This window comes from Rhinoraja longicauda, chromosome 24 (genome assembly GCF_053455715.1).
Source record: "Rhinoraja longicauda isolate Sanriku21f chromosome 24, sRhiLon1.1, whole genome shotgun sequence".
Lineage (NCBI taxonomy): Eukaryota > Metazoa > Chordata > Chondrichthyes > Rajiformes > Arhynchobatidae > Rhinoraja > Rhinoraja longicauda.
This window is the reverse complement of record NC_135976.1, coordinates 34,298,943-34,322,767: the sequence shown is the minus strand read 5'-3', so window position 1 is coordinate 34,322,767 and position 23,825 is coordinate 34,298,943. Positions and strand designations below refer to the sequence as shown.

The 23,825-nt window shown below is 51.6% G+C and overlaps 1 protein-coding gene across 1 annotated transcript in view; it reads left to right on the top strand.

The window, feature by feature from the left end:
- Positions 1-23,825, top strand: part of LOC144605242 (plasma membrane calcium-transporting ATPase 1-like) — an 87,057-nt gene that overhangs the window by 39,751 nt on the left and 23,481 nt on the right. Inside the window, 5 exon segments of the mRNA XM_078420338.1 lie at positions 2,058-2,272; positions 5,120-5,362; positions 6,800-7,041; positions 8,615-8,843; positions 23,189-23,368. Of these exon segments, the coding sequence (XP_078276464.1) occupies positions 2,058-2,272; positions 5,120-5,362; positions 6,800-7,041; positions 8,615-8,843; positions 23,189-23,368 (1,109 nt within the window).

The window sequence follows — 23,825 nt, the reverse complement described above, 5'->3', positions numbered from 1 at the left end:
GACTGGACAAGCTAGAGGCGGGAAAAATGTTCCCAATGTTGGGGGAGTCCAGAACCAGGGGCCACACAGTCTTAGAATAAAGGGGAGGCCATTTAAAACTGAGGTGAGAAGGAACCTTTTCACCCAGAGAGTTGTGAATTTGTAGAATTCTCTGCCACAGAGGGCAGCGGAGGCCAAATCACTGGATGGATTTAAGAGAGTTAGGTAGAGCTCTAGGGGCTAGCAGAATCAAGGGATATGGGGAGAAGGCAGGCACGGGTTACTGATTGTGGATGATCAGCCGTGATCACAATGAATGGCGGTGCTGGCTCGAAGGGCCGAATGGCCTCCTCCTGCACCTATTTTCTATGATCGCGTGTATTCAACGCGTTTCGACTCACAATATTTTCGGTTTGTGATAGGTCTCTCGGAACGGAATCCCATCGTAAGTTGACCAGTCTCAATTCTGTAATGTATTCATAAGTCCATAAGGTATTGGAGCAGAATTAGGCCATTGACACACGTGACGATAAAGATGGGACTCGACCCAAAACGTCACCCATTCCTTCTCTCCGGAGATGCTGCCTGTCCCGCTGGGTTACTCCAGCATTTAGTGTCTGTCTTCGGTTTAAACCAGCATCTGCAGTTCCTTCCTGCACAAAAAAACCAAACTAATCAAGTCCTGTCAGAAAACAGGTGTGGGGTAGAGTGGATGTGGAGAGGATGTTTCCACTAGTGAGAGAGTCTAGGACCAGAGGTCACAGCCTCAGAAATAAAGGACGTTCCTTTAGGAAGGAGATGAGGAGGAATTTGTTTAGTCAGAAGGTGGTGAATCTGTGGAATTCATTGCGACAGACGGCTGTGGAGGCCACAAGTCAGTGGGTTTTAAGGCAGAGATAGATAGATTCTTGATTAGTACGGGTGTCAGGGGTTATGGGGAGAAGGCAGGAGAATGGGGTTAGGAGGGAGAGATAGATCAGCCATGATTGAATGGCAGAGTAACTTGATGGGCCGAATGGCCCAATTCTGCTCCTATCACTTATGAACTCATGAGGTTCTGTCAGTAACCTGTCCAAAGGTCAGAATCTTGATTCCAAATTTACTCAAAATCACCAACGTTTCTCCCGATGATTCGGTATTTCTACATTTTTTTCATAAGTATGAATACGTTCAGAGTTCATAAGTTGTGGGGGCAGAATTGGGCCATTCGGCCCATCGAGTCTACTCCGCCATACTATCATTGGCTGATCTATCTTTACCCCTCAACCCCATTCTCCTGCCTTCTCCCCGTAACCCCTGACACCTGCACTAATGAAACTCCTTGCAAACCAGAATCTCCAGTTCCTTGTGTCTCGATAAACTTTTCTGGCTTTGTTCTGGCAATTGTGTCGGAACCTTAGTATGTCGGGAAATAGCGGTAGAGTTGCTGCCTCACGGCGTCAGAGACCCGGGTTCCATCCCAACCACGGGCGCTGTCTGTACAGAGTTTGTACGTTCTCCCCGGGACCTGCGTGGGTTTTCTCTGGGTGCTCCGGTTTCCTCCCACACTCCAAGGACACGCGAGTCAGCAGGGTAATTGGCTTGGTATGAGTGTAAAGTTGTCCCTGGTGTTTGTGTGTGTGCCTAGAGGATAGCACTGGCATGCGGGATCGCTGGTCGGTGCCGACTCGGCGGGCCGAAGGGCCAGTTTCTGCGCTGAAAATAGAAGTAGAAGCTGAGATATGAGTGGGAAAGCAGGAATGTGGTACTGATTTTGGATGGTAGACACAAAACGCCGGAGTAACTCAGCGGGACAGGCAGCATCTCCGGACAGAAGTGACTGAAGAAGGGTCTCGGCCCGAAACGTCACCCATTCCTTCTCTCCGGAGATGCTGCCTGTCCCGCTGAGTTACTCCAGCACTTTGTGTCTACCTTCGATGTAAACCAGCATCTGCAGTTCTTTCCTGCTGATTGTGGATGATCAGCCGTGATCATACTGAATGGCGGTGCTGGCTCGAAGTGATGAATGGCCTCCTCCTGCACCTGTTTTCCATGTTTCTAACCTTAATCCCGGTTGTCTTCTTCTCCTCCTCTCCCAGGTCTGCTGATGTCGGCCATCACGGTCATCATCCTTGTCCTGTACTTTGTCATCGACACGTTCGGAGTCCAAGGCCGCCCGTGGCTGGCGGACTGCACTCCGATCTACATCCAGTACTTTGTGAAGTTCTTCATCATTGGAGTCACGGTGCTGGTGGTGGCCGTACCAGAGGGGCTGCCCCTGGCAGTCACCATCTCCCTGGCCTACTCTGTAAAGGTGAGACCCCCTCGACCTGCTGGACCCAGCGTCAGTTCATGGCACCGTCAGTTTTCCGCTCTAGTTTACCTTATTCAGTTTAGTCTATTTAATTCATAAGAAAATAACTGCAGATGCTGGTACAAATCGAAGGTATTTATTCACAAAGTGCTGGAGTAACTCAGCAGGTCGGGCAGCATTTCGGGAGAGAAGGATTGGGCGACGTTTCGGGTCGAGACCCTTCGTCTGAATAAATAGTCTATTTAATTCGTTTAGTTTAGCTCAGAGATGCAGCGCGGAAACAGGCCCTTCGGCCCACCGAGACCGCACCGACCAGCGATCCCCGCACACTAACCAACCTGACCACGGGCGCTGTCTGCACGGAGATACTAACTCTGATACACCAGAGATTGTGGAATAGAATGGTTATAGGAGAGAAGGCAGGAGAATGGGATTAGGAGGCAGGGATCAGCCATGATTGAATGGCGGAGTGGACTCGATGGGCCGAATGGCCTAATTCTACTCCTATAACTTGTGGAAAAACACAAACTAATCTCTATTCAGCTCAGTAAATGCACATTTTAACATTTTTATTGCAAGATTTTGATTCGCATTCAAAGTCCTCCCACTAATGTTGGACTTGCCTGGAGGCCCTTACAGATACTAACTCTGATTCCCCAGACATTGTGGAATACAGTGGTCGTCTAGACCCAGATGCACGGTGTCTGCGTGTGTGGTCTCATCGCAGTTGTCATTACAAAATGGAACTTTAAAACTAATCGCATTGGCCCTGGAGTTAGCAGCTTAATTCATTCCCGTCGGTACGGTGGCGCAGCGGTAGAGTTGCTGCCTTACAGCGAATGCAGCGCTGGAGACCCGGGTTCCATCCCGACTACGGGCGCTGTCCGTACAGAGTTTGTACCTTCTCCCCGTGACCTGCGTGGGTTTTCTCCGGATGCTCCGGTTTCCTCCCACACTCCCAAAGACGTGCAGGTTTGAAGGTTAATCGGCTTGGTATAAATGCAAACTGCCCCCAGTGTGTGTGTGTGTGTAGGGTAGTGTTCACGTGCGGGGATCGCTGGTCGGCACAGACTCGGTGGTGGCGTTTCGGGCTGGGACTTTTCCTCAGACTCTTCAGAGCTGGTGGACATGAGAGGAATAGATCGGGTAGACGCACGGAGTATCGTGCCCAGAGCAGGTGAATCGAGGACCAGAGGCCATGGGTTTAAGGTGAAGGGGAAAAGATTTAATAGGAACCTGAGGGGTAACTTTTCCACACAGAGGGTGGTGGGTGTGTGGAACGAGCTGCCGGAGGAGGGAGTCGAGGCTGGGACTATCGCAACGTTTAAGAAACAGTTAGACAGGTACATGGATAGGACAGGTTTGGAGGGATATGGACCAAACGCAGGCAGGTGGGACTAGTGTAGCAGGGGCATTGTTGGCCGGTGTGGGCAAGTTGGGCCGAAGGGCCTGTTTCCACGCTGTATCACTCTATGACCCTATGATTAGGAGACGATTAGTTGTCCAATGCTTGGCGGCAGAGTTTGGATTTCTCTGACTGCCTCTTAGTTACGGCTGACTTTGGTTCTGCAGATGGAAAAGGGAGAGGAAAACTCGAACCGTAGTCCAGTTTCCTTTGCCCTTTACCTGTGAATCGATGCTGCAAACCTTGTGATACGATACGATACGATAGAACTTTATTTATCTCAGGAGGGAGATTGGTCTGCCAACAGTCCTAAAACACAACAAGGCACATGAAATTAAAATGACGAGTGGAAAGTCCAGGATTGGCAATGTGCAAATATTGGGGAGTGGGGGGAAGGGGGGGGGGGCAGAGGGGAGTCAATCTCAGTCTACCCCACGACAGAAGGGGCAGGAATTGTACAGTTTGATAGCCACAGGGAAAAAGGATCTCACATTGAATGGCGGTGCTGGCTCGTAGGGCCGAATGGCCTACTCCTGCACCTATTGTCTATTTTCTATTGTCTATCTCCTGCGGCTTTAAATCATCTTTAGTTCAGTTTAGTTTAGAGAAACAGTGAGGAAACAGGCCCTTCGGCCCACCGAGTCCGCACCGCCCAGCGATCCCCACACACTAACACTATCCTACACACACACACTAGGGACAATTTACATTTACACCAAGCCAATTAACCTACAAACCTGCACGTCTTTGGAGTGTGGGAGGAAACCAGAGATCTCGGAGAAAACCCACGCAGGTCACGGGGAGAACGTACAAACTCCGTACAGATAGCGCCCGTAGTCGGGATCGAACCCGGGTCTCTGGCGCTGTGAGGCAGCAGCTCTACCCGCTGCGCCATCGTGCCGCCCTCCTCAGTTGAAGTCTTTGGCGTGCTTCCAAAACAACAAGAGGCGTTTGATAGATCTACAGGGACTTGCTCGTTTCCTTAAGATTGATGAACTATCTCTTGGTATCATTCACCAATGTATCCAACCTCTTAGACAATAGACAATAGGTGCAGGAGTAGGCCATTCGGCCCTTCGAGCCAGCACCACCATTCAATGTGATCATGACTGATCCTTCTCAATCAGTACCCCGTTCCTGCCTTCTCCCCATACCCCCTGACTCCGCTATCCTTAAGAGCTCTATCTAGCTCTCTCTTGAATGCATTCAGAAAATTGGCCTCCACTGCCTTCTGAGGCAGAGAATTCCACAGATTCACAACTCTCTGACTGAAAAAGTTTTTCCTCATCTCCGTTCTAAATGGCCTACCCCTTATTCTTAAACTGTGTGGCCCCTGGTTCTGGACTCCCCCAACATTGGGAACATGTTTCCTGCAACTAACGTGTCCAACCCCTTGATAATCTTATACGTTTCGATAATCCTTAATCTTTCTCTTTTAATAGAAAATGATGAAGGACAATAACTTGGTCAGGCACTTGGATGCATGTGAAACAATGGGTAATGCCACAGCCATCTGCTCTGACAAGACAGGGACACTCACCATGAACAGAATGACAGTGGTACAGTCGTACATTGGAGAAACGCACTACAAGAAGACACCAGCGCCTGACGCACTCTTACCCAAGGTTATGGAGCGCCTTGTCAACGGCATAGCGGTCAACTCCGCCTACACGACCAAAATACTGGTGAGCGCTGGGAAAGGGAACTGCAGGTGCTGGTTTTAAATCGAAGGTAGACGCAGAGTGCCGGAGTAACTCAGCGGGCCAGGCAGCATCTCGAGAGAGAGAGAAGGAATGGGTGACGTTTACGGGTCGAGGCCCTTCTTCAGACTGATGTCAGGGGCGGGGGACAAAGATAGGATGTAGTCGGAGAAGGGAAGACTGGTGGGAGAACTGGGAAGGGGGAGGGGATGGGGATGAACTCTTTGTTCCGCGGTGTCGTCAGTCTTCACGAGAGCTGACATGTTTGTGTAGCGGGCGGGAGCCTATGACAAATGTGCTCCTTTTTGGAACGGGTTTTAGTGTTCAGCTTTTCCAAAGTCGTATCCTCGTATTCTCGAGTGGAAATAGCCTTTTATAGTCCTCTGTACATCAGGCCCACTGGTCTGGCTTATAAACAGTATCAACAAAGATGTGTCTTGTGAACAAGATAAGTGCCCTTGAGCCCACTTTTCACTGCTTTGTGAATCTTGTAAAATGTGTTTGGGATTAACGTAAATCATGCTGGATTTATATGAAAGGACACAGAGTGCTGGAGTAACTCAGCGGGTCAGGCAACATCTCTGGAGAACATGGATAGGCACAAAGTCCTGGAGTAACTCAGCGGGTCAGGCAGCATCTGTGGAGAACATGGATGGGTGACATTTCACAGAGTGCTGGAGTAACTCAGCGGGTCAGGCAGCATCTCTGGAGAACGTGGGCAGGCAGAGAGTGCTGGAGTAACTCAGCGGGTCAGGCAGCATCTCTGGAGAACGTGGGCAGGCAGAGAGTGCTGGAGTAACTCAGCGGGTCAGGCAACATCTCTGGAGAACGTGGACAGGCACAAAGTCCTGGAGTAACTCAGCGGGTCAGGCAGCATCTCTGGAGAACGTGGACAGGCACAGAGTGCTGGAGTAACTCAGCGGGTCAGGCAGCATCTCTGGATAGAAGGAATGGGTGAGGTTTTGGGTCTGAAACCTTCTTCAGACATGAAGCATCACCTATCCATTTTCTCCAGAGATGTGTAGGAAGGAACTGCAGATGCTGGTTTACATAGAAGATAGACACAAAGTGCTGGAGTAACTCAGCGGGTCAGGCAGCATCTCTGGAGAACATGGATAGGTGACGTTTCACAGAGTGCTGGAGTAACTCAGCGGGTCAGGCAGCATCTGTGGAGAACATGGATAGGTGACGTTTCACAGAGTGCTGGAGTAACTCAGCGGGTCAGGCAGCATCTGTGGAGAACATGGATAGGTGACGTTTTACAGAGTGCTGGAGTAACTCAGCGGGTCAGGCAGCATCTCTGGGGAGAGGAGGAACAGGTGGCGTTTCGGGTGGGGTTCATTGTTCCGTTCGGGTACATGTGGCGATTGAACCCTCGTGACTTGCGTGACCCTGGTCCTGGTGTGTGCTTCCTCCCGGCAGCCCCCCGAGAAGGAAGGTGGGCTTCCCCGCCATGTGGGCAACAAGACGGAGTGTGCCCTGCTGGGCTTTGTGCTGGCGCTGAAGCAGGATTACCAAGCCGTGCGCAATGAAATCCCGGAGGAGAAGCTCTACAAGGTGTACACCTTCAACTCCGCACGCAAGTCCATGAGCACGGTGCTGAAGAACGCGGACGGAAGCTTCCGGATGTACAGCAAGGGGGCGTCCGAGATCCTCCTGCGCAAGTGAGCACTGCCTCGTTTAACGTCCGATCGTTCTGCGTCCATTGGATTAATTAATTTGATTGTGTGTGTGTGTGTGTGATAGTGTTAATGTGCGGGGATCGCTGGTCGGCACGGACCAGGTGGGCCGAAGGGCCTGTTTCCGCGCTGTCTCTCCAATCTAAACTAATTCCACACAAGGACGTGTGGAATTGAATGGTGCTTGTTGCAAAGAGGCTAATTCGCTGCTTCAAGTGTAGTGGAGTTGTTTTCCACAGCACGGTGATGTGAACGATCGGGATGGTATAGATTTGTAGGTGCAGCATTCTCTGTAGCCTTGCGGGACCTCTAACGCACTTGAGAAGTCATCCCTGCACTCCGTCCACACACAAAAAGGTTACTTCAATTAAAATACGAGTGTTTTATTTTGGAAAGGAGGGTTCCACGAGGTTTGGGTTACATTCCGTTCAAACGCCATTGAACAAGAACATGACCCGGGTGTCACGGTGGCGCATCGGGTAGAACCGCTGCCCCACAGCGCCGGAGACCCGGGTTCCATCCCGACTACGGGCGCCGTCTGTACGGAGTCTGTACGTTCTCCCCGTGACCTGCGTGGGTTTTCTCCGGGTGCTCCGGTTTCCTCCCACACTCCAAAGACGCACACGTTTGTAGGTTAAATGGCTTCTGTAAATTGCAAATTGTCCCCAGTGTGTGTGTGTAGGATAGTGTTAGTGCGCGGGGATCGCTGGTCGGCGCGGACTTAGCTGGCCGAAGGGCCTGTTTCCGCGCTGTATCTCTAAAGTCAACAGACAATAGGTGCTGGAGTAGGCCATTCGGCCCTTCGAGCCTGTACGCACCGCCATCCAATGTGATCGTGGCTGATCGTCCACAATCAGTACCCCGTTCCTGTTCTCTCCCCATTTTCTAAAGTCTAAAGGAGGAGCAGTAACGATGGATGAAAGGTAACAAATCACAGTTCTGGCTAGGTAGGAACAAGACGACAATAACAAGGATTTAACAGTTATGTGGTCATTAAAGCTCTAAAATTAAAAGCTGTTGATGTTAGGTATAAACACCTAGAGTATATAAACTTGCAAATGGAACAGTAAGCTGTGGAAACGTTATAGACTCAAAGATACAGCGTGGAAACAGGCCCTTGGGCCCACCGAGTCGGAGCGGACTCTGTACATTAACACTATCCTACACACAACAGGGACAATGTACAATTTGACCAAAGCTAATTAACCCACAAACCTGTACGTCTTCGGAGAGTGGGAGGAAACCGGAGGAAACTCACGCGGGTCACGGGATGAACGTGCAAACTCCGTACAGGCAGCGCCCGTGGTCAGGATCGAACCCGGGTTTCTGACGCTGTGAGGCAGCAACTCTGCCGCTGCGCCACCGTGCCGTCCGGACAGTGCGATCTTGAGCAAAGCGCAGTGCTGGAGGAACACTCAGTGGGTCGGGCAGCACCTGGGGAGGGGAATGGGCGGATGGCGTTTGGGGACGGAGACCGGTGATGAAAGGTGCCGCGGATATTGCGCGCGTACGATCACGCGCCAGAAATTTACAAAAATGCTGTGAAATTGTTTCTCAGGTGCACTAAACTAGTAAACAAGGGCGGGGACGTGGTCGCGTTCAAGGCCAGAGAACGTGATGAGATGGTGAAGAAAGTGATCGAGCCCATGGCTTGCGAAGGTTTACGCACCATCTGCCTGGCCTACAGAGACTTTGTCAAAGAGCCCGAATGGGACAACGAGAACGAGATTCTCAACGACCTGACGTGCCTGATGGTCGTTGGCATCGAAGACCCAGTCCGTCCTGAGGTAAATACCGGGCACTCGAGTGGATGTGGAAAGGACTGGGGGAAGAGTCTACTACACAGCACATGTAGCGGTCAACAAAATCACAGTGATAATAGCCAGCTTAACAGAGAGAGTTGTGAATTTGTGGCATTCTCTGCCGCAGAGGGCAGTGGAGGCCGATTCACTGAATGGATTTAAAAGAGAGTTAGATAGAGCTCTAGGGGCTAGTGGAATCAAGGGGTATGGGGAGAAGGCAGGACGGGTTATTGTGGATGATCAGCCATGATCACAATGAATGGCGGTGCTGGCTCGAAGGGCCGAATGGCCTCCTCCCGCACCTATTTTCTACGTAAACAAAGACCCAGTCCATAGATTCCAGGAATGAGCTGGTTAGCATATGATGAGCGTGTGTCGGCACTGGGCCTGCACTCGTTGGAGTTTAGAAGGATGAGGGGGGACCTCATTGAAACGTACAGAATAATGAAAGGCCTGGATAGAGTGGATGTGGAGAGGATGTTTCCACTGGTGGGAGAGTCTAGGACCAGAGGGCACAGCCTCAGAATTAAAGGACGTTCCTTTAGAAAGGAGATGAGGGGGAACATCTTTAGTCAGAGGGTGGTGAATCTGTGGAACTCTTTGCCACAGACGGCTGTGGAGGCCAAGTCTGGGGATATTTTTAAGGCAGAGACGGACAAATTCTTGATAAGAACGGGTGTCAAGGGTTATGGGGGAGAAGGCAGGAAAATGGGATCAGGAGGCGGGGATCAGCCATGATTGAATGGCGGAGTGGACTCGATGGGCCGAATGGCCTAATTCTACTCCTATAACGAGAACTTGAGATGTTGGTAGAGGTCGGGCAGGCTAGTGTAATGAGTATAGAATGTGTAGGAAGGAACTGCAGATGCTGGTTTACACCCAAGATCAACACAAAATGCTGGAGTAACTAAGCAGGACAGGCAGCATCATTGGTCAGCATGCGACAAAAGCTTTTCACGGTGCTTCGGTACACGTGACAATAAACCAAACTGAAGAAGCAAAAAACCATCTCTGGAGAAATGGAATACTTGGCGCCCAACCCAGGCGACTATTAGTGTGTTAGCCACAGAAGCAGATCTACAATCACATGTTGCAATCACTCCACACTCTTCAATCTCTACTCCGACAGCAACGTTTCTTGCTTTAACTATGATATTCCCTTGCCATGTACGTCCACACTGTACACGGCTCGATTGTAATCGTGTGCTGTCTTTCTGCCGACTGGTTAGCACGCAACGAAAGCCTTTCACTGTACCTCGGCACACGTGACAATAAACTAGACTGAACTGAAAATCATATGGTAAAGGGCGTAGCTTTAAGGGGGGAGGGGCAGAGTTTAAAGGAGATGAGCACAGAGGGTGGTGGGTGCCAGGATTGTGTTGCTGGGGGTGGTGGTGATGGAGTCAGATAATGATATGAATAGACTTTTGGATCGGTACATGCACAGAGAGGGACTGGAGGGATACGAGTTAATGGCAGGCAGGGTCTCGACTCGAAACGTCACCCATTCCTTCTCCCCAGAGATGCTGCCTGTCCCGCTGAATTACTCCAGCATTATGTTGGCCTTGGCATCATTTTGGGCACAGACATTGCGGGCCGAAGGGCCCGTCCTCGTGTTGTACTGTTTTGTGTTCTATTGCAGCTAGGGTTGCCAACTGTCCCGTATAAGCCGGGACATTCCATATTTTGGGCTAAATTGGTTTGTCCCGTACGGGACCGCCCTTGTCCCGTATTAGGCCCGGGGGGGCGCTGTGGGCCCGGACACTGTAGGCCCGGACAGTGTAAGACCGGATAGTGTAGGCCCGGACGGTGTAGGCTCGGACACTGTAGGCCCGGACAGTGTAGGCCCGGACAGTGTAGGCCCGCACGCTGTAGGCCCGGACAGTGTAAGACCAGACAGTGTAGACCCGGATGCTGTTGGCCAGGACAGTGTAGGCCAGGACAGTGTAGGCCCGGACAGTGTAGGCCCAGACATTGTAGACCCAGACAGTGTAGGCCCGGACAGTGTAAGACCGGACACTGTAGGCCAGGACAGTGTAGGCCCAGACATTGTAGGCCCGGACAGTGTAAGACCGGACAGTGTAGGCCCGGACAGTGTAAGACCAGACAGTGTAGGCCCGGATGCTGTAGGCCCGGACAGTGTAAGACTGGACAGTGTAGGCCCGGACAGTGTAGGCCCGGACGCTGTAGGCCCGGACAGTGTAGGCCCGGACAGTGTAGACCTGGACAGTGTAGGCCCGGACAGTGTAGGCCCGGACAGTGTAAGACCGGACAGTGTAAGCCCGGACAGTGTAGGCCCGGCCTCTGTAGGCCCGGACGCTGTAGGCCCGGACGGTGTAGGCCCGGACGGTGTAGGCCCGGACGGTGTAGACCCGGACGGTGTAGGTCCAGACAGTGTAAAACCGGACAGTGTAGGCCCGGAGGCCTGGGTGCCGCCTAACGGAGGTTGCGTAGCAACCCGCCTACCGGCCCGTGCGGCCGCCATTGGTGGAGCGGGAGCACGTGGCCGCTGGCTGGGTGAGGTGACGTGGGGCGCGGGGCGGTGACGTCACCTTGCCCCGTATTTGGGAGTGAGGAAGTTGGCCAACCCTACTTACAGCCTTGCCTTGGTGGTCTGTCTCAGAGTGCAGACGTTATTCCTCCTGCATTATCAAAAGCAGTCGCCAAACTGTGACTGGAAACTGTCCTTGAGCTCATCTCCATGATCTCACTCTTTCCTGGAATGCAGCAAACTTAATGTTCGCAGCTTGTAAAAATAATAAACATTAAAACGTTCCGCAGAGGCTGAACTGGGGGTGAGCTGTTGTTGGCATCCCGCTAGGATAGCTGGCAACCTAACGCTGAAATCTCGGATTTTGACCAATTCCCTTTCCCCTGACCCCACCCTGATGAACACAGTTAGTTTAGTTTAGAGATACAACGCGGAAACAGGCCCTTCGGCCCACCGGGTCCGTGCCGCGCCGACCAGCGATTCCCGCACACTAACACTATCCTACACACACTAGGGACAATGTTTACATTTGCCCAGCCAATTAACCTACAAACCTGCACGTCTTTGGAGTGTGGGAGGAAACCGAAGATCTCGGAGAAAACCCATGCAGGTCACAGGGAGAACGTACAAACTCCGTACAGGCAGCGCCCGTAGTCAGGATCGAACCTGGGTCTCCGGCGCTGCATTCGCTGTAAGGCAGCAACTCTACCGCTGCGCCACCGTGCCCTACCATCGTCTCGACCCGAAACGTCACCCATTCCTTCTCTCCGGAGATGCTGCCTGTCCCGCTGAGTTACTCCGGCACTCTGTGTCTATCCATGTTCTCCAGAGATGCTGCCTGACCCACTGAGTTACTCCAGCACTCTGTGTCTATCCATGTTCTCCAGAGATGCTGCCTGACCCACTGAGTTACTCCAGCACCCTGTGTCTATCCATGTTCTCCAGAGATGCTGCCTGTCCCGCTGAGTTACTCCGGCACTCTGTGTCTATCCATGTTCTCCGGAGATGCTGCCTGACCCACTGAGTTACTCCAGCACTCTGTGTCTATCCATGTTCTCCAGAGATGCTGCCTGAACCGCTGAGTTACCCTGGCACTCTGTGTCTAACCTAACAACATATTTGACACATCGGTAAATTGATTTTTATGACTGACTCTTGTTGCAATTTACTGGCAGAACATTCGAAAATAAAACAGTGAACACCCAACTCTCACTCCCTGCCACCTGTTGCTCTGTTATACTGCACGTCTTTACATTTATCTGTTTTTTCCTCTCATCGTTCCCGACTCCAGCTGCATATTTTAGTCAGAGGCATTCTTTGGAGCGCAGGAGGATGAGTGGGTGATCTGAGAGAGGTGAATAAGATCACGAGGGGGATGGATCGGGTGATTGTACGTCGGTGAGGCCACACTCAGTTGGGTTCAGTTTGGAGCTGCCCCGCGGAAACAGGCCCTTCGGCCCACCGAGTCCTCACCTACCGTCGGTCATTAGTTCTATCCTACAAACTAAGAACAATTTACAGAGGGCCAATTAACCTACAAACCTGGGATGAGTGTGGGATGAAACCGGAGCACCCGGAGAAAACCCACGCAGGTCACGGGGAAAACGTACAGACTCTGTGCAGACAGCGCCCGTAGTCAGGATCGAACCCGGGTCTCTGGCGCTGTGAGGCAGCAGCTCTACCCGCTGCACCACCACTTGGAGCATTGTGTTCAGTTTTGGTCTCCCTGCAACAGGAAAGACGGCAGTAAGCTGGAAAGAGTACAGAGAACAATTATGAGGATGTAGCCAGGACTTGAGTGCCTGAGGTATCGGGCAGGCTAGGACTTTATTCATAGGTTCTAGGACCAGAATAAGACCATTCGGCCCATCAAGTCTACTCCGCCATTCAATCACGGCTGAACCACCTCTCCCTCCTATCCCCCATTCTCCTGCCTTCTCCCCATCACCCCTGACACCCGCACTAATCAAGAACCTGTCGAACTAGGCCTTAAAAATGTCAATTGATAGCCATTCCTTGGAGCACGGGGGGGCCGAAGGGTGTACAAGATCACGAGGGGAACAGATAGAGCCTGTTAACCAGGGTGGGGAGATCAAGAACCAGAGGACATGGGTTTAAGGTGAGAGGAGAATTTAATAGGAACCTGAGGGCCAATTCTTTTCACAGGGTGAGTGGGTGGTGGGTTTATGGAACAAGCTGCCGGAGGAGGTAGTTGAGGACGGGACTAACACAACATTTAAAAGACATTTGAAGGATAGTGTGTAGGAAGGAACTGCAGATGCTGGTTTAAACCGAAGATAGACACAAACAGCTGGAGTAACTCAGCGGGACAGGCAGCATCTCTGGAGAACAGGGGTGTGGAATTCTCTGCCACAGAGGGCAGTGGAGGCCAAATCACTGGATGGATTTAAGAGAGAGTTAGATAGAGCTCTAGGGGCTAGTGGGACATGGGGAGAAGGCAGGCACGGGTTACTGATTGTGGATGATCAGCCATGATCACATTGAATGGCGGTGCTGGCTCGAAGGGCCGAATGGCCTCCTCCTGCACCTTTTTTCTATGTTTCTAGGTTACATTTTGGGTCGAGACCCTTCTTCAGACTGTGAGTCAGGGGAGAGGGAATCTGATGAGATATAGGTGGTGAGAGACAGAGAGATATAGAACAAATGAATGAAACAGGAAACACAAAAAAGTAACGATGATAAAGGAAATAGACCGTGGCCTAGGTGAGAACGAGTTACAATAGACAATAGGTGCAGGAGGAGGCCATTCGGCTCTTCGAGCCAGCACCGCCATTCAATGTGATCATGGCTGATCATCCACAATCAGTACCCCGTTCCTGCCTTCTCCCCATACCCCCTGACTCCGCTATCCTTAAGAGCTCTATCTAGCTCTCTCTCTTGAATGCATTCGGAGAATTGGCCTCCACTGCCTTCTGAGGCAGAGAATTCCACAGATTCACAACTCTCTGACTGAAAAAGTTTTTCCTCATCTCTGTTCTAAATGGCCTACCCCTTATTCTTAAACTGTGGCCCCTTGTTCTGGACTCAGACGGCAGTGAAACTAGTGCAACGGCTTTTAGAGAAATTGATATTCGTAACGCGGGGTTGTCAGCTTGCCAAGTCATTCTTCTAGTTTCACTGTCGTCGTGTTGAGTCTCATTGTCTGTAACTCCTTTTCACCTAGCCCACAGCTAACAACGGCCCGTCTCCTTTATCATCGTGACTTTTTTCGCACATCTTTCATTCATTTGTTCCACGTAGGAAGGTAGATCAGATATACTAGATATTAGTCCAGGAAGGGACTGCAGATGCTGGTTTAAACCGAATATAGACACAAAACGTTGGAGTAACTCAGCGGGACAGGCAGCATCTCTGGTGACGTTCGTTTTGGGTCGAGACCCTTCTTCAGACTGAAGAAGGGTCTCGACACTAAACGTCACCCATTTATTTGTTCTATATCTCTCTCTTTGAAGGATACTGCCCGTTCAGTACAGGGGGAATTAAGGGTCAGCAGTACATAGTTCATAAGTTCTAGGAGCAGAATTATTCGGCCCATCGAGTCTACCCCGCCATTCAATCATGGCTGGTCTATCTCTCCCACTCAACCCCATTCTCCTGCCTTCTCCCCATCTCCCCTGACACCTGCAGTGCCCGTAGGTGCGCGTGACAATCTTCTCTGTGGATGGTCACCGTGTCGCGGTGGAGAAGCTCGTGTGGTCCTGAGACCCTGAGGGCGATGCCGTCTGGAGCCACGCTCCTGGTAGGGTCACCCATGGGGGTAAGGTCGAGGGGGGAGGTCCCTGACAAAGAGCGATCCAACCAAGACCTCAACGGTGGAACAGGCGGAGGGAGGGTGACGGCTGACTTCAGTGGAGCGTCACAACGGCTGGGAAGGCGGATGGATGAAGGCCGCGGCAGACAAGGGACACCGGTCGTCGTGGACTCCACGCCACTGGATCCCGACCCAGATCTGTCACGGGCCGTGTGGTGGCTGTCTGTGCACCAGTCTCCCCACGTTAAACAAAGTCACAGTGGTCCTCAGTCGCCATCATGCTGAGCCCCCTTACGCCTTGCCTGCCGTTCCCCACTCATAGAATCATAGTGATACAGCGTGGAAATGGGCACTTCGGCCCAACTTGCCCACACCGGCCAACATGTCCCAGCTACACTAGTCCCACGTGCCTGCGTTTGGCCCATGTCCCTCCAAACCTGTCCTATCCATGTACCTGTCTAACTGTTCCTTAAGCCTCGGGACAGTCCCAGCCTCAACTACCTCTGGCAGCTCGTTCCACACATCCACCACCCTCTGTGTGGAAAAGTTACTCCTCTTTCCCCTTCACCTTGAACCTGTGTCCTCTGGTCCTCGATTCACCTTCTCTGGATGAGAGATTCTGTGTACGAACGAACAGGAGAACTTTGTCAAAGTTGACATACCTTGAGGGGATTCCGCAGTGGAACGGCAAAATGGGACGGAAAGACCGCACCTGTACAGCAGGCAGTGAAGAAAGCCAATGGAATGTTGGCCTTCATAACAAGAGGAGTTGGGTATAGGAGCAAAGAGGTCCTTCTGCAGTTGTACAGGGCCCTAGTGAGACCGCACCTGGAGTACTGTGAGCAGTTTTGGTCTCCAAATTTGAGGAAGGATATTCTTGCTATTGAGGGCGTGCAGCGTAGGTTTACTAGGTTAATTCCCGGAATGGCGGGACTGTCGTATGTTGAAAGACTGGAGCGACTAGGCTTGTATACACTGGAATTTAGAAGGATGAGAGGGGATCTTATCGAAACGTATAAGATTATTAAGGGGTTGGACACGTTAGAGGCAGGAAACATGTTCCCAATGTTGGGGGAGTCCAGAACCAGGGGCCACAGTTTAAGAATAAGGGGTAGGCCATCTAGAAGGGAGATGAGAAAAAACTTTTTCAGTCAGAGAGTTGTAAATCTGTGTAATTCTCTGCCTCAGAAGGCAGTGGAGGCCAATTCTCTGAATGCATTCAAGAGAGAGCGAGATAGAGCTCTTAACGATAGCGGAGTCAGGGGGTATGGGGAGAAGGCAGGAACGGGGTACTGATTGAGAATGATCAGTCATGATCACATTGAATGGCGGTGCTGGCTCGAAGGGCCGAATGGCCTCCTCCTGCACCTATTGTCTATTGATCAGGAGAACTTCTTCAAAGATTCTGACTTTGTCCCGCCCCCTCCCCTGAAATCAGTCTGAAGAAGGGTCTCGACCCGAAACGTCACCCATTCCTTCTCTCCAGAGATGCTGCCTGACCTGCTGAGTGACTCCAGCACTCTGTGAAACGTCACCTATCCATGTTCTCCACAGATGCTGTCTGACCTGCTGAGTTACTCCAGCACTCTGTGAAACGTCACCTATCCATGTTCTCCAGAGATGCTGCCTGACCACTGAGTTACCCCAGCGTTGTGTGTCTGCCCAAGAGGTTCTTTGCATTGACAGCGACATTCTGATCCTGTTTACAAATAAATAATAATAAAACTAGAATTCCAACCGAGAGTCCAGGGTCGCACCGATGCCCTTCAAAGTTAAGTTAGTAATTTTCTGTTTTTGAAGTGTTCTGTGTTGGACTGCGGTAGGTTTTGAAACCTCCAATTACAGCGGAGCCTGCCAGTGATGGTAAATTAAATAACAGCTTGCCGGCAGCAACACCGAGGAAAATGATAGGTTGTAAAGTTACAGCTAAATTTAGAAAGGACAGAGTTAGTGGAAGAGACACACAATTCTTTTATTAGTCTGCAAAGTATAAGGTGTCAACAGCAAATGGCAGAAAGGCAGTCACAATGTCTCACAACAGGGAAGATAACAGGCCCTTCAGCCCAACGCCCAGCCCGAAGATCCACACACAAAATGCTGGAGCAACTCAGCGGGACAGGCAGCATCTCTGGACAGAAGGAACGGGCGACGTTTTGGGTCGAGACCCTTCTTCAGACTCGTTAGTTTTTAGTTTTAGAGATAACGTCGCGGAAACAGGCCCTTCGGCCCACCGAAACCGCGCCGGCCTGCGATCCCCGCACGCTAACATTATCCCACACCAACACACACACGAGGGGACAATTTCACCATTTTACCGAAGCCAATTAGCCTACAAACCTGCACGTCTTTGGAGTGTGGGAGGAAACCGGAGCACCCGGAGAAAAACCACGCAGGTCACGGGGAGAACGTGCAAACTCCGTACAGACAGCGCCCGTAGTCAGACAATAGACAATAGGTGCAGGACGAGGCCATTCGGCCCTTCGAGCCAGCACCACCATTCAATGTGATCATGGCTGATCATTCTCAATCAGTACCTCGTTCCTGCCTTCTCCCCATACCCCCTGACTCCGCTATCCTTAAGAGCTCTATCTAGCTCTCTCTTGAATGCATTCAGAGAATTGTCCTCCACTGCCTTCTGAGCAGAGAATTCCACAGATTCACAACTCTCTGACTGAAAAAGCTTTTCCTTATCTCCGTTCTAAATGGCCTACCCCTTATTCTTGAACTGTGGCCCCTTGTTCTGGACTCCCCCAACATTGGGAACATGTTTCCTGCCTCTAACGTGTCCAACCCCTTAATAATCTTATAGGATGGAATCCGGGTCTCTGGCGCTGTGAGGCAGCAGCTCTACCCGCTGCGCCACCGTGCCGCCCAATAGTTCAATAGTGCTTAATTGGTCACGTATGTAACTGCAATGTGAAATAACGGACCACGGTTTTGGCGCCGTTTATTCAACGTCCAAAGTCCGATGTGCTGGAGCATTTCCTGTCTACCAATGGGCCTCACCTCTCCTAGCCCGGCCTTCTTTGCAGCTTTGAAATGTCCTTCCTGGAGAGAAGGTTCCGACTGTCCACCTCATCCATAACCACGCATAATTTTGATAAACGTTACACATCTGGTCTTCCCCTCAACCTCTGACAGATGCTATAGTTTTACCACTTAAGGTAAAATTCCATCCAATCAGTCGTTATAATCACCGAGCTCTTGTTCATTGATGGCCTCATCATGAACGAAACACATCGCTAAATGTCACCCCTCCCTGACCTCCCCCACACATAGAGTCACAGGGACATAGAAAATAGGTGCAGGAGGAGGCCACTCGTCCCTTCGAGCCAGCACCACCATTCAATGTGATCATGGCTGATCATCCACAATCAGTAACCCGTGCCTGCCTTCTCCCCACATCTCTTGATTCCGCTAGCCCCCAGAGCTCTATCTAACTCTCTTTTAAATTCATCCAGTGAATCGGCTTCCACTGCCCTCTGTGGCAGAGAATTCCACAGATTCACAACTCTCTGGGTGAAAACGTTGCTTCTCACTTGTTTTAAATGGCCTCCCCTTTATTCTCAGACTGTGTGGCCCCTGGTTCTGGACTCCCCCAACATTGGGAACAGTCATAGAGTGATACAGTGTGGAAACAGGCCCTTCGGCCCAACTTGCCCACACCGGCCAACATGTCCCATCTACACGAGTCCCACCTGCCTGCGTTTGGTCCATATCCCTCCAAACCTGTCCTATCCATGTGCCTTTCTAAATGTCTCCTAAATTTTGGGATAGTCCCTGCCTCAACTACCTCCTCCGGCAGCTCGTTCCATACACCCACCACCCTCTGTGTAAAAAAGTTACCCCACAGGTTCCCATTAAATCTTTTCCCCCGCACCTTGAACCCATGTCCCCTGGTTCTCGATTCCCCAATTCTGGGTTAAAAGATATGCATTTACCCGATCTATTCCTCTCATGGTTTTGTACACTTCTATAAGATCATCTACACTTCTATAAAATCAAAATATCAGATATTCTCTTTTCTTAAACGTTGGGATAGTCCCCGCCTCAACTACCTCCTCTGGCATTCCCTTTCTTTCCCCTCCCCCTTCCCAGTTTTCCCACTAGTCCTACTGTCTCCGACTACATCCAATCTTTGTCCCGCCCCCTCCCCTGACATCAGTCTGAAGAAGGGTCTCGACCCGAAACGTCGCCCATTCCTTCTCTCCCAAGATGTTGCCTGACCCGCTGAGTTACTCCAGCATTTTGTGTCTACCTCCTCTGGCAGCTTGTTCCATACACCCACCACCCTCTGTGTGCACATACCCACCACTCCTTCCTGTGGCAGGCTTGGATAACTGCACGCATTCGTGTCCTTGTGGTTAATCTTCTCAAGTGTGAACCAGTTGTTTCCCTGTCGTTACTCAACCCTACTCCCTGTTGACTTGCAGTTTCTAAGTGTGAAAGCAGGATTTCCTACATCTTAAAACTAAGTGCTGGAGAACGTGGCCACAGAAGACTGTGGATAGGGCCGCCAACAGTCCCGTATTAGCCGGGACTTCCCGTATTTTGGGCTACATTGGTTTGTCCCGTATGGGACCGCCCTTGTCCCGTATTAGGCCCGGACACTGTAGGCCTGGACACTGTAGGCCCGAACGCTGTAGGCCCGGGCGCTGTAGGCCCGGGCGCTGTAGGCCCGGACACTGTAGGCCCGAACGCTGTAGGCCCGGGCGCTGTAGGCCCGGGCGCTGTAGGCCAGGACACTGTAGGCCCGGACACTGTAGGCTAATGGACTGTGTTCGGGGAGTGGGGTCGTGTGCGTTCGCCTAATGGAGGTTGCGTAGTCTTTTGTCCCTTATTTGGGAGTGAGATAGTTGGCAACCTCTAGCTGTGGAGGCCAAGTCAATGGATATATTTAAGGCAGAGATAGATAGATTGTTGATCAGTGCGGGTGTCAGGGGTTACGGGGAGAAGGCAGGAGAATGGGTCTAAGAGGGGGAGATAGATCAGCCGTGATTGAACGGTGGAGTAGACTTGATGGGCCGAATGGCCTGATTCTGCTCCTATTACTTATGACCATGGACTTTTGAACATGGATAGGTGAAGTTTCGGATCAGGACCCTTCTTCAGACTCGCGTGACGTTTCTGTCTGAAGAAGGTCACCTATCCATGTTCTCCAGAGATGCTGCCTGACCCGCTGAGTTACTCCAGCACTCTGTGAAACGTCACCTATCCATGTTCTCCACAGATGCTGCCTGACCCGCTGAGTTACTCCAGCATAAAACAACAGAATGGTTATTGGGGCGGCACGGTGGCGCAGCGGGTAGAGCTGCTGCCTCACAGCGCCAGAGACCCGGGTTCGATTCCGACTACGGGTGCTGTCTGTGTGGAGTTTGCACGTTCTCCCCGTGACCGCGTGGGTTTTCTCCGGGTGCTCCGGTTTCCTCCCGCACTCCAAAGACGTGCAGGTTTTTTAGGTTAATTGATTTCAGTGAAAGATTGTAAATTATCTCTGAAGATAGACACAAAATGGCGGAGTGTCTCAGCGGGACGGGCAGCATCTCTGGAGGGAAGGAATGGGTGACGTTTCGGGAGGAGGCCCTTGTTCAGTCTGAGAGTCAGGGGAGAGGGAGACACGGAGATATGGAAGTGTAAGGTGTGAAAACGAGACATCAAAGGGGACGAGCGAGGTTCAAGGAAAAATGCAGAATGGATCGTTGTTAGCTGGGGAAAGGTGACAATGAGGCATACAAAGTTTAATCAGGAAGACAGCCGGACTGGTCGGAGATGGGGGAGGGATGGTGAGAGAGGGGAAGCAAGGGTTACTTGAAGTTAGAGAGGTCAATGTTCATACCGCTGGGGTGTAAGCTGCCCAAGCGAAATATGAGGTGCTGTTCCCCCAATTTGCGCTGGGCCTCACTCTGACAATGGAGGAGGCCCAGGACAGAAAGGTCAGTGTGGGAGTTGGAGGGGAATGTCCTAGTCCCTTGGGAGTCCCCAGTGTGTGTAGGATAGGGCTCTACAAGGTGTGGTGGGGGGGGAATCGCTGATCTGTGCGGGACTCGGTGGGCCGAAGGGCTGTATCTCGAAAGTGAACGAAACTAATCAGGTGGGGATTTTCCCACCGAGTTACTCCAGCACTTTGTATCTGCCTTTTCGATTGAAGGCAGCACCTGCAGTTCTTTCCCACACAGGTGGGATTTTGAGTTGTCTTTTCGATGAAGGCTTCTTAAATGTTTTTTTTATTGAACTGGAGAACGACTATAATTCCGAGCCTGTTGAATTGATAATTTATGAATGATGCCTAACCGAGCAATTGGTCTAAATAATATATAACACCATGTACCTGATACCTTGCCTCAGTTTGTTCCTAATTTAAATTCTTTTGAAGTCACATGCTGAACTTATTCACAGTACGGATAGAAATGCTTATTAGCTATAAATAAACAGGTCCATTTCTAAACAGCCACAAACTGTTTGCTTGCTTCCATTATCCTGATGAAGATAATTACACCTCTGCCAGCTAATTTTATTCTTGGATGAAAGGTGTTTATTATTTCATGTCAACCTATGTTCCTGTTTATTCCCCTTAACCGTTTCCCTGCCAAAGCTCTGCCCTCAATGAACAAAACAGCCCGTGGAAAATTCAACGCGCTGGAGTAGCTCGGCGTGTCAGGCAGCGACTGGAGGGTTAGCCCAGCCGACGTTTAGTTTAGATTAGATTAGAGATACAGCGCGGAAACAGGCCCTTCGGCCCACCGGGTCGGCGCCGCCCAGCGATCCCCGCACACTAACACTATCCTACACACACCAGGGACAATTTTTACATTTATACCGAAGCCAATTAACCTACAAACCTGCACGTCTTTGGAGTGTGGGAGGAAACCGAAGCACCCGGAGAAAACCCACGCAGGTCACGGAGAGAACGTACAAACTCCGTACAGACGGCGCCCGTAGTCGGGATCGAACCCGGGTCTCCGGCGCTGCGTTCGCTGTAAGGCAGCAACTCTACCGCTGCGCCACCGTGACACCCTTCTTCACAATTCCCCACCTGAAACATAATCTGCCACAGAGTCATAGAGTCACACAGCGCGAGGAAACAGGCCCTTCGACCCAACTCACCCACACCGGCCAACACGTCCCATCTACACTAGTCCCACCTGCCTGCGTTTGGCCCATTTCCCTCCAAAACCTGTCCTATCCATGTACCTGTCTAAATGTTTTTTTAAAGTTGTGATAGTCCCAGCCTCAACTACCTCCTCCGGCAACTTGTTCCATGCACCCAGCACCCTTTGTGTGGAAAGGTTACCCCTCAGGTTCCTATTAAATCTTTCCCCCCTCAGCTTAAACCTATGTCCCCTGGTTCTTGATTCCCCAACCTCTGGGCAAGAGACTGTGTACTTCCCTCTGATGATCTACACCTCCACAAGATCGCCCCTCGTCCTCCTGTGCCAGGACTAGAGTCCTAGCCTGCAGAACCCCTCCCCCTGTACCTCAGGCCCTCAAGTCCTGGCAACATCTTCGTAAGGGATTTGCGTAATTTCCATCGCCAGACACTGCCTGGTGCACTAGAGTTTGTCTTGGTTGTATTAATGTGCAGCGTTATCAGATACTAGACCAAGTGGACCCGTTGGGCCCAAACCTCTCCTGCATTGGTGCAGCACCCTCTCCTCTACCCCCCTCCATCCCCTCCCCCTCCCCACTTCCCCTTCCCCCTCAACCCCCCTTATCCCCCCTCCTCCCCCCCTCCCTCCCTCCCCCCCACCTCCCTCCTCCTCCCCCCCTCCTCCCTCCCTCCCTAGGAGATAGATTTAAACTTTAAAATGTGAATAACTTTTAAAATATAACACTGATTTGAATAAAACTACTTGCTTTGCCATCAAAGCGACGACGGTGAGTAAGTTGGGCCTTAAATTGTCGCGCAATCGTGTACCGTTGAAAATGTGTGTGATTGTGTAAAGCTGCTGTTGTGGCTGTTGTGTGAACAGTGTTGGTTTGTTGTTCCTGGTGCTGTGTTGGGTGCTGGCGATGGCAGTGTGCCCGGCCGATGTATTCAGTGTGGATTGTCTGTGTTTGCCTCTGCAGGTCCCGGATGCCATCGTGAAGTGCCAGCGAGCTGGGATCACCGTGCGCATGGTGACCGGCGACAACATTAACACCGCCCGCGCCATCGCATCCAAGTGTGGCATCATCAACCCCGGAGAGGACTTCCTGTGTATGGAGGGCAAGGAGTTCAACCGGCTGATCCGTAACGAGAAGGGAGAGGTGTGTGTTGGCCGGGCGCAGGGTGCAGGGCGCAGGGCGCAGGGTGCAGGGTGCAGGGTGACCTGAGGCAGGGTGCAGGGTGCAGGGTGACCTGAGGCAGGGTGCAGGGTGACCTGAGGCAGGGTGCAGGGTGCAGGGTAACCTGAGGCAGGGTGCAGGGTAACCTGAGGCAGGGTGCAGGGTGACTTGAGGCAGGGTGCAGGGTGCAGGGTAACGACACAGGGTGCAGGGTAACGACACAGGGTGCAGGGTAACGACACAGGGTGCAGGGTAACGACACAGGGTGCAGGGTAACGACACAGGGTGCAGGGTAACGACACAGGGTGCAGGGTAACGACACAGGGTGCAGGGTAACGACACAGGGTGCAGGGTAACGACACAGGGTGCAGAGTAACCTGACACAGGGTGCAGGGTAACGACACAGGGTGCAGGGTAACGACACAGGGTGCAGGGTAAC